This window comes from Branchiostoma floridae, chromosome 12 (assembly GCF_000003815.2).
Source record: "Branchiostoma floridae strain S238N-H82 chromosome 12, Bfl_VNyyK, whole genome shotgun sequence".
Lineage (NCBI taxonomy): Eukaryota > Metazoa > Chordata > Leptocardii > Amphioxiformes > Branchiostomatidae > Branchiostoma > Branchiostoma floridae.
Window position 1 is genome coordinate 7,159,303 of NC_049990.1, and position 10,901 is coordinate 7,170,203.

The window sequence follows — 10,901 nt, forward strand, 5'->3', positions numbered from 1 at the left end:
GGACCGTTTAAATCCGAGGCGCTTATGTTAACACACCAAGACTTTAAATATCAACATTTGATTCTCACCTCTCTTTTTGCAAACTTCGTTCGACGTCATTTCTTCCTGGGGTATTATAAGTGAGTTCTGTAAAATTTGACATAGAAACCGTAATGATTAATTGTCTGGTCACTATGAGAGATTACTGAAATAAAGTACAAAATTCGGAAGTTCTGCTGCAGTTCCATAGAAAGCCACCAGGGGCACCATTCTCAAACGTACCGTCTATTTTACCGTCTTCTACCCACATGCTGAATTAGTAAATATAATAGTCAATATTGTAGAGATCCACTCATAAGCTCCCGACTCGAGTTATGCTGCATGTAAGTACACAAAAACAAGTATACACAGACACAGAAGCACACACACACACACACAATACACACACACACACAATTCACACACACACACAATGCACGCACACAATACACACACACACACACACAATACACACACACACACACACACACACACACATACACACACACACACACATACACATGCAATTTGATTAGAAAGAAGTGTCTAAATGCACCTGTTCTTTCCGACCATTCAGACTCCAGATAATGTTGACCGTGACTTCAGTCCGCTTATTTTTCCAGAACTTTCCTCCCAACCCGGACGATGACGTCATCCATAGGTCGTGAATGATGATGTCACCTGTCAATACATACAAATAAGATACAAATACCTGTTCCAGCAGAAACACACCTGTGCCATGCTGTTTGAACTTGTAGTGTAAAGGTTAGCTATCATAAGGGGCATTAGAGTCACCCAAAGCTATGGCAAAAGCTGATATTTACATGAACTACATGTACTCATACCTTACTTTACTCAGTAGATAACACACTGTCTACATCCACCTCATCTCACCAGTCCCATAGCTTCATCAGCCAAAGATGATGGAGAAGAAGAGTCAGCCGAAGAGGTAACACCATTTAGTAACGAATAATTCTGGCAGTAGCGCTTAGTAAACTATTGTTCGGGAAACGCATGTGAGTATCGTTGTATAAAAATGCATACACAATGTATAAACATTAGATATGTAAACATAAGCGTGTCTTAAGTCTCACCTAGTTTGTCGATATCCATTCTTGAAACCTTAAGTACTGTATGCTTGCATCTGTAAACAAATAAAGTAATAGCTTATTGCGTCCTCGAGACTTGATGTAGGCCTGTTCTATCAACACTGCCGGGTCGATTGACCTGGATGCAAGACTGTATCCAAGGTACACACAGGCCAACTCCTCAGCGCCAGGGACAACGTACCCCCGAGGAAATTCTGTAACAGGTCCCCCGCAGTTAGACCCTGATGGGGAGGATCGAGGATTGCTACATTAAAATTTTGTTCATGCTCCGTCTGTTTTCTTTATAGTTTTTTAGGCGTTTTCATAGGGATTTCTATTTTGTACCAGTTTATTTTCCTTAACAGGTCGCGAGACATAAAGAAACGGGCACAAAATAGAAAGCCTGATAAAAACGTAATCTGCAAGCAGATCCTACGATGGCATAAGATAGTACTAAACTGGCCAAGGAGTGTAGTCAGCCAACAGGTGTCCATTTGCCCGGTAGCAAAACACATTCCTAAACCGGCTTCATTCCTTTGCCAGCTTTAGATACTATCTTAGGCTTAGGTCACATTTAAAAAAAGGGGCCCGGCCGGTAGCTATGGGGAGCTAAAAAAATTATATAAAAGACATTAAACTACACAAAATTTCAAAATAAGATTCAATGGCATAATTTGTGTATTTTTCTTGGTATACAGTTTGATTTTCCGTTTCTTAAAACATCCCGGCCAGGCCCCGGTATTGAAATGTGACCCAGGCCTTATGCTACCATAGGATCTGCTTGGAGATATATAATAAAAACGCATGAAAAACGTCAAAACACGCGGAACCTAACATTCACATAAATGGCTAACCTAGAATCCCCACCGCTGCCAGTGAAAACACAGGCCAGCTCCTACGCACCAGGGTCAACATGCCCCCCAGGAAATGTTGCTTAGCACGGTCCTTTACCTCAATGGGCTATCGATTATTTCAAGCAAGTAATAAGAAATTTTACCGGGTTGTGGTTAGTTAGTCAGGCGGGATGAGAAGCTTCCCCCGCCGACGAAACACAGCTTACCTTACCCTCTGGACAAGACTGGTGGTGACTGGGTTGATTATAGTCCTTGTGGTATATGGATTGATTACATGTAACGTTAGGTAGTGTCCCAGATGACAGTTCACCGGATGACAGTAGTATTTCATTTCGGGACGACATGTCATCGCAACCTGTGGAAATTATGATTTACGACAACTGTACCGTCAGATTTTACAATAAAATGTATTATGAAAATTGTAATTGTGGGGTCACTCCGTAACAGTTGCCTCAAAACAAGTCGCGCCCTACGTCTGCTTGAAGCCCTAGCTGCGGTTGCCAGGGTACGGAAGTTAGTGCGCAAGTCCGGAAGTGAATGTTCAACGTGAGCTAACGAGGATATCGATATCAGGAACATTCGAACAGTAAAAGTAAGAACTTCAACAAATATATAATGTATCAAGGTCTTGCAGTTCAGTTAGAAATATTGACTGAAGTAAGATGACGCCGTAGTTTGAATTAAGTAACGTAATTACTGCCGTAGGAGTCAAGACTTCGAAGATCGATATGGATGTTTCCAACCCAGCAGCTACAGTTGTGCAGCCGGGACAGGCAACCAACTATTCAAACAGGTTTGTACCGGTAATCATAACGTTACATTATCTAATATCAACTCTAATTTCATAACATACCAGAAGCTACAAGAGTGCTACTTTAACATTTACAACAAGAGCATGATACAATTGGATTCAAAACATAATTAATTTGCAGGGAAAGTTGATACCCCTGATGACCTGACATGATTGAAACCGAGGGAGGAGTGACAGATGCAAGTTGATTCTGAGAGGAGACTAACACACTTGCACACAACACTATGATGGAGCCATGTTGGAATCGACTAACAACATGTCATCTTTGTGTCCTCACTACTCATGAACATACTCCTACTCCTACCAACTCCTACTTAGCCGAAGAACTCTACTCTACTCAACATAACACTGTGACAGTACTGGGTGGTGTAGCTAAATACAGAATGGATAATCAATAAGGTTCTTTGTAACATCACACAACAAAGTGTTTACTGATGTTTCGGTTACTGTCTGCAAGGCAATACATATTGTTTCTACTTGACAGCTGCTGCAGGAACTTGATGAGATAAATCATATTTATTCATGGAGGTCTGTGTAGATCAAGTTAAGTTTCCCTGCCTAGTGACACTACAAACTTTAAGGTAATCCTTCTGACTGTCCTCCTTTGCAGCACCAGGAACTGATCCGGGTCCACTGCAGGTCAGGAACATGGAGGCGCAAGACGTTGACTTTGTGGCTCAACTGCTGGTGGAGAGTTTCAGTGATAAATTTGAACATGCAGTTGGGAAGAGTAGGTAAGATGGTCTTAGACTTAGAGGGAATTTATTCAGAATTGATAGTAGTGAGCACAGTGCCGGTGCAATGGCCAAGTGGGTAGAGTGATCGCCTTGCATTCGGTAGGTCGTGAGTTTGACCCCCGGTCGAGTCATACCAAAGACTTTTTAAAAAATGGTACATGCTGCTTTCTCTGCTTAGCACTCAGCACTATATAAATGAGAAAAAGTATGCAAGTTAAACACACATCACTACCAGTGGACCAGCCTCCTGCTGTAGTGGCTTGCACATGTGTGGCCCAAGGGCTACAGAAATGGAGATGGGTGCCACTCCTAAGCATCTGCACAGATGTACGGGCAACTTTAACTTTAACTTAACAGTGTGATGGATAGCCAACTAAGCAAAGTAGCTGCGGAAACACCTCCAATAACATCACATGAAACATGTCGTTCTTTAGGATGGAGGGTGCGGTCCAGCAGACAACGAGGATGCTGGGCAGGTCCCGAGACGTGTGGCACAGATATCTCATAGCCGTGTACGACGGCAGGCCCGCAGGGTTGATAGTCATGAAGTTCCACGGAGACACGTCAGTACATAGGGTGTTTCTAATTCACATAACTTAGAATCACATGTTTTAAAACCCTTAAACTGCCAAACCCGGATATATCCGGCACACATTTATATGCCCTGTGTGCTGCTCCCGGTTATATCCGGATTTATTCCCCCGAAGTAGCAGCTTTACGCGCTTGTAGCGCACGAACCCTGGATGTTAGGGACTTCGGCCTTGTTCAAGGGTTTCTTTTTGGAGGTCAGCGGCCAACCCTGGCATTTTATAGGGCTGAAACTCTGGCAGTTTAAGGGTTAAGGGTAAAATGCTGGATGGTTAATCCATTAAGTTGCCTTGGGTAAATCTGAACATCTTTAATAGTATAGTCCCATCATTATGAAAACGTTGAGGTGTAGAGGCGCTGGGTACCAGTATATTGTACTGTAAATGTATGAAATTGTTTTTCTTCTTGGGCCCATCAGAAAATATACAGACCCCCCAAAAAATCAGTGGACCGGATTTTGGACCTGAAGGCATCCACATGTTTGGGGGCTTACCGGTTCCAGAATATAACGAGCAAAGTAAAGTAGAGATTATACTAAATCATAGTAATCTCTACCACATTTCTACAGTCAAACTTACAGAGGCAGTTAACATAAAGACAGGATTTTAAAATGCCAAGTAGAGTCGGATACTCCATCAAACAGATGTTTTTGTAGCAAAATGGACAATTGATTTGAGCATCACCAATTCTCTTTTTACAGACAATCTGGATCTAAACTGGACCTGTACCTCACCTGGATTTTCTGTACCGGTACCCAAATCAGTACACATCGTACACATGCAAAGTTAATGTACAGTTTTGCAGGGTCGACCAGCCTGTCTATGCCAAGACCAAGTGAATGAATAAAGGAACAAACGAATGAATGAATGAACAACTGAATGAGTGAATGAACAAATGAATGATTGAATGAATGAATGAATTAATGAATGGAGGAATGAACGAACAAAAGAATACCTATCTGTGAGAGTATGTGAGGCATTTCTGTTGTCATCAAAGATTATCCTGTTCACTATACTTGTCCAAGTTTTCTGGTTGAAATTGAATCCATCAGAATGAAACCTTGGTTCCTTTCTCCGATGCAGGGCCGAGGAGGATTTCCAGTGCGGGGAGGCCTGCTCGTATCTTGGTTGTTGGGGCACTCGTGGGTAGGGATCTTACTTGTTAGTTTATCCTGTACTGTATAAACAGTGAAGCACACAATGTGGTGTAAAACAACAGCTCTGTATGAGCAGTTAGAGTGTACATTCATCAGTTCACCAAATACGGTAAATGCTTTTCTCACGGGGAATTAGTTTTGCTATAGAACTGGAAAGGAGGTTGTTGCAGTGTTTTGAGTTCATGGTTGAAACAGTCTTTAGTACATCTGACTGACTAACACATTGAAGATGCATATTCACAGTGTGGTGTGTGGAGAGGCCACGGAGTGAAATAACCACAGTACTGCAATTTTCAGGATTTGGAAAAGTGTCTAAACGTTGATGACATGTTTTGTTTTCGTTTTGCATCTCAGTAATTTTGAGCATGGTGCATTGGATTATGGGACTGGTCTATGATTGTCTTACAACTCACTGATGTTGTGACGATGTTTATCTTCTTAAACTGAATGGCAGGCTGGTGTGCTTGCGCTGTTGCACGAGCATGGAAGACATTAGTGCGGGGGAGGGCTATGTGGACCGCATCTGCGTGGACGCAAACTTCCGCGGGAAAGGCATCGGCAAGATGCTATTGGACAGAGCAGATTTTGATGCCAGGCGACGTGGGTGCACGGTAGGCCAAGTAGATTTTAAAATACATGTACATGTACAGTCAAAACTGCCCAATAAGACCACTTAGGGGCCTGATAAAATCTTAGTCTATGTGGTCAGGTAATCACTTCAATTGTATAGACAGGATTCTAAATGCTTGTGACAATGACAAAGTTATCTTAGCATGAATCAAAGCTCATCTGTGTTGATGTAGTACATATTGAAGATTTTCCACTGTCTTACAACACCAAAATTAGCTTACCTCGAATTTTCAGTCTCTCTTCCATCGACCTTCTTCCGGAGTGATGATTCAAGTGATGATAAAGTTATCTATTAAGAGATGTGGTCACATTGGCCACCGTGGTCCTTATGTAGACTCTGAGGTGATTGCTTGTACAGGTTTGACTGTATGATAATCAATGACCAGTTAGAGAAGGTAACATGATTGATACATGTATTCTACGTTTACGTTTCGTGTTGCATGACTGACCAATTTGTCCTAACAGAAAACTCTGGGAAATTTGAAATCTGATACAATTTTAGACAAAAATGTATTGATATATATCCATAGACTAGGGGTCTAAGAGAGGTGGGGGGGAGAGAGATTATGGCAAAAATAGTACAGAAGAAAACACACTTTAAGTTTCCTTCTTCTGAAACTTAGAAAATAAATTCATCTGATTTCTCAAACTTGCTGTCAAAGTGTCTTTTAATTTGAAATTCCTGTTTTTGTTGATATGAATTATGATAGCCTATAATCTGTGCTAACCAATTGATTTTTATGAGACTTCCTTTTCTTACGACGACAATATGCAGGCGATATTCCTGTGGGTGAAGCAGGGTAACCGTGCAGTTCACCTCTATGAACGACAGGGCTACGTCATCACTGAAACCGCCAATGGTATATTTCGCTGCTTTATGCAGTGTGGTGTGGGAAGTCCGGTAAGTCAGACTCTTTACTGGTAGTATGAGTAAAAAATGGTAAAGGTACACAGGGCTCGAAATACTACCTGCATATGCAGGTTAGTGCAGTTAAAATTGGAGCTGTGCAGGTATTTCTGGTGTCTACCTGCACCTAACCTGCACTGGTCCAAGTACTCACTGACCAGGGTTTTATACATAAATGTCCTATGATGTACAGTGTGTATATGGATTGTTATTAGCTGCATTGACTGTTACCACCTATAAAGTATAAAAGAAAATATAGCAATGATTACTAAACAAATTTAGTATGATCCATACTTCCTAAATTCAGAGTGGTGCAGGTAAAATTTGTCTGGTGCAGGTAATTTTCAACGTTACCTGCACCAGTGCAGGTATGCAGAAAAAAATATTTCGAGCCCTGGTACATGTACATGTACGTAAAGGTAGCCCTATAGACTTTTTGAGTCTGTAGGGGTAGTGGGTTGTTATCCACTGTGCCTCGTGTGTAGTATTGGAAGGTGGAGCCCATCCCTCTCCTGCCATTGCCTTTTACCTCCCCAACCGAAGTCAAGTACCTGCATGGAGAGAGTGTTTGCAACGACGTCCTCCCGTAGGCGAAGGACACATCTGGCCAGTAATCGAACCCATTACCTCTTGTACAGCTTTTTAAAAGAGCCATCAATGAAGATTTCAAACTTTCCCATCACCGGGCAGCTAGTAACATTTGTACGACACACCCATGACTGTCCCAACAATGCCCTCGGTTTGCTGACAAAAATATGTGACAGGACTTATGAATATCCATGAAATTCTGAATGGTTTGATGCATTTTTATTTGGATTTTGCTGCTAACATCTTACGGATGTAATAGATAGACGTAGACGCAATGTTTTCCCATGTTCATCTATTGCCTTCCAGATACCATTTGTCTTACTTGTTTGTTTGTTGTCAGTTTATATAACATTAGTTCACCTTTATCCGCGAGGTAACCTATATCCGTTGTGTTGCTAAACAGAGTATCCAGGGATATCAAGTCAATGGACGGTAGTTTCAAATTGTACTACATGTATTTTCAAAATATTGCAGTTTGAAACCATCATCTGTCGACTTGCTTTCCCTAAATACATTGTTCTTAAAAAGAACGGATAAAGGTTACCCTACGGATAAAGGTGAACTAACGTTACAGTTATTTATTTACAGGACTGGTGCAAGATGGAGAAGCAGCTCTAGTGTTCAAGACACACAACAGCACCTCAACTTCAAACTTGATCTGTATCCGTGCCAATCATTTCACAGCAAAGTTAAACTGTAATTTCCAACACAAAAATTGCACCTTCCAAAATTTTTGACTGCCCGTCTCCAGTCTTTGCCAGTGAACGAGCCTTCCATTGCTTCTGTGGTGCCACGTGAAACACATGAATTATTGCGTTGAGTTTATTGTGATACCCTTTAGCTCATTGAGCTAATCTTCCAGGGCTCATTAAAAACACACACAGTATATACATTGTACAAGTGGGTGGACAGATATCATACACTCACAACAGATACAAAACACATGAATTGTTGAGTATTGGATCATAAGTTAAAGAAAGTTTATGGCACCCCAGTCTGTTCATTAATGACAAAATCTCACTTTAATCAATGTGACTGTGTGTCCAGCCAATTATATAATTATGTCATACATGTATATGTCAATTTTTTGAAAATAAAAATCTCGGACAAAGACTGGATATGGACTGTGGAAAAGGACAGTTTTTAGTATCGGAAGCTACTGTTCAACTTCAAAACAACACGTCAAGTTCAAGCTCAGGGATGTGATTTTTTTTTATAATTATACTGTCAATCACATGTTTGGCTTTTTGTTTGTCTGTATGTAACGTTAGGTCAAGAGCATAACTCGAAAACCTGTGCTTATTTTTACTATTATTTGAGTAGCGCTTTTAGAATTGAAGGTCAAGTTAAAAAATGGTTTACCTCAGGTATTTTCCTTCTGTACTGCAGAAGGCTTTGAAATTATTGTATTTGTTTGTGGGAAACATAACCCAAGGAGCTATTAATGTATATATTACTTGTAAAAAAAAGATACCAAAACACATGTTTAGCCCCACTTGATTGTAACACTATATCGTAGAATTATGTGAGCCCTTATTGTTTTAGTATTAGGATGTTAAGTTTTATTCTATATTAAATTTTCTATTTTATACAATACGCATCCAAAAAAAATGAATACTAATTTGTGAAACAAGAAGACAACGAACAAGTGTTTTTTGTCTGTTTTGCTATCAATAGATCAAACTTCTTTAAAAAATGTTGTCAGAGTGTGCAGGTGGCACTACTCGAAAGATGACTCCTAACGGCTAGTTAAAGCAATGCAACATCCTGCTTCTACTAAGTTCTAGTGGTTTTTTGAGGTTGTGTCGTGATCGACAATAATAGCTCGAGGGAAATTAAATAAGAGACTGCTTACGTGCGTCACCTACTGGAAGTGATTCACTATGCAATACGGTTTGATTTGCACCATCACCAATCACGACCAAGAATTCTCCGGGTTCACCATGAAGCAAGTTCCCAGACAATTGCAAAATGCTGCTTCTAACCACGTCCACATTCCAGAAAGGCTTTCAAATTCGACTAAATATTCATTCAGGGGTGCCTACATAGTCTTTACTGACTTTGTAAAAGTGCCCTTTTACTAGTACATGTATTATACTTGGCAATCTTACCAGTAAAGTCATTGACTGACCCTGTGAAGTTGCTAATGGAGGATAACCTCTGTAAATGTGAATTGGATACATCAGCATCTTTCATTCTGCCATTATGCAGCAGCTTTTTGGAGTGGGGGGGGGGGAGAGTACTGAATTGCAATTTTTCAATATTGGGGCTAGGTTCTTTAGGTGGCAAATGCAATATTCCCCAATCGGGCAATCCCCACACAAGAACCTGCCCCAGATATTAAAAAATCATGCATCAGTGCTCCCCAAAATAAACACTGCCTCTGCTACAAGGCTACATTCTGCCACTTTCTGTAACTGAACTGAGTATAAGAATCATATTTTCGACCATGATTTTCAAGATTAGTTTAAAATCTTAAAAAGCACAGATAAAGAACTTCACACATTTGCAGAATATATTGTACATCCATCAACATTTTGTACGATCACAATCTAGTAGTGCTACTAGTATGTAATCTCCAAGCAGATGTAAGGATCTGGCTCAGTCTGTGTTTTTGTGGGAGATAAAGTCAACTGTTAGTCTTGAATTTACTGGATGGTTTTATTTGTGCTGTGACCTTGCCACTGCATATTTCATGATACCCAAAACATGTGTTTCCAGCACTCAACTACCATACAAAAAGTCTACTTCAACCTACCTACCTACCTAGTCCCTTGACCTCCAGGTCGTTGGGGGGACAAGGTAGACTCAAAAGCCGCCTGTCACTAATGTTCTGTCATGAAATTACATGTAAGTCCCCGCAACATAAATCTTTTTCTTTCACTCTTAGGCTTCTACAAGAGGAATCTGAGACCACCAGAGGAAGGGTTAAAAGCTTTAAAAACACGGACCAGAATCCTTCATCTGCTTGAAAATTAACACTACGCAGAGGAAGAAAGACACTTGGTGAAATAGCTAATCAATGTGGACAAATGCATATAATGTTTATCAGTGTGCTTTGGAACTAAAGGGGGTATATCACTCAAGCTGCGGTGCATTGACATCATCACTGCAATTTGAAAGTGCTTAATGAATTTTATAGATAAAATATGAATCATTGTACACTTTGTGTGTCTTGTTGTCTTTCATTTACGTGTACGTTTTGCATGATTTAAATTCATTGTTTTGCGACACAAATTCAATTTAGAATGCAGCAAGGCCAAGAATTGCTTTGGTCAAGTGAAATACCCACTTAGCATTCCTAAGTTTTCTAAGGCTGTATTGTAACATACTGCTACATAATTCATATACAGTAGAAGCCGCTTAATTGCACGGTCTATTTTCCAGTGAATTTCGTGCAATTATCCGACTGGTGCAATAATACGAAGTTATCTAGTTGGACCACACTGGTTTGGGATTTAGAGATTCCGTGCAGTTAACAGAAGTGTGCGTTAATCCGTTGTGCAATTAAGTGGCTTCTACTG

At 40.5% G+C, this 10,901-nt stretch overlaps 2 protein-coding genes across 8 annotated transcripts in view; one reads left to right on the forward strand and one right to left on the reverse strand.

The window, feature by feature from the left end:
• The window catches only part of LOC118427731, a 3,843-nt gene extending 1,411 nt beyond the window's left edge, over positions 1–2,432 (reverse strand). Inside the window, exons 1-4 of one of the 6 annotated variants that reach the window (XM_035837652.1) lie at positions 2,172–2,432; positions 1,113–1,348; positions 575–699; positions 69–126 (exon numbers count right to left, since the gene is read on the reverse strand). In XM_035837652.1, the coding sequence (XP_035693545.1) occupies positions 69–126; positions 575–699; positions 1,113–1,131 (202 nt within the window). In that variant the 5' untranslated portion in view covers positions 1,132–1,348; positions 2,172–2,432. Of the gene's footprint in view, positions 1–68; positions 127–574; positions 700–1,112; positions 1,349–2,103 lie in introns of all 6 variants that reach the window. The other 5 variants (XM_035837647.1, XM_035837649.1, XM_035837650.1 and 2 more) reach the window with 5 other exon arrangements.
• A 72-nt stretch (positions 2,433–2,504) lies between these two features.
• LOC118427733 lies at positions 2,505–9,266 on the forward strand. Of its 2 annotated transcripts, none has more exons than XM_035837655.1 (7): positions 2,505–2,552; positions 3,382–3,505; positions 3,943–4,071; positions 5,179–5,241; positions 5,707–5,863; positions 6,658–6,783; positions 7,966–9,266. In XM_035837655.1, the coding sequence occupies exons 2-7, from the start codon at positions 3,420–3,422 to the stop codon at positions 7,993–7,995; spliced, it is 591 nt and encodes a 196-aa protein (XP_035693548.1). In that variant the 5' UTR covers positions 2,505–2,552; positions 3,382–3,419; the 3' UTR covers positions 7,996–9,266. The 2 variants fall into 2 exon arrangements, with proteins under 2 accessions (XP_035693548.1, XP_035693547.1); XM_035837654.1 differs by having other exon boundaries at positions 2,519–2,753.
• Positions 9,267–10,901: the final 1,635 nt, after the last annotated feature.

What these genes read in the sequence shown, in the direction of transcription:
- LOC118427733 (XM_035837654.1), top strand. Translation starts at nt 2,693, where the DNA reads ATGTTTCCAACCCAGCAGCTACAGTTGTGCAGCCGGGACAGGCAACCA. An exon ending in GGTTGTTGGGGCACTCGTGG is followed by an intron (nt 5,242 to 5,706) that starts GTAGGGATCTTA and finishes ACTGAATGGCAG; the next exon opens with GCTGGTGTGCTTGCGCTGTT. An exon ending in AGTGTGGTGTGGGAAGTCCG is followed by an intron (nt 6,784 to 7,965) that starts GTAAGTCAGACT and finishes ATTTATTTACAG; the next exon opens with GACTGGTGCAAGATGGAGAA.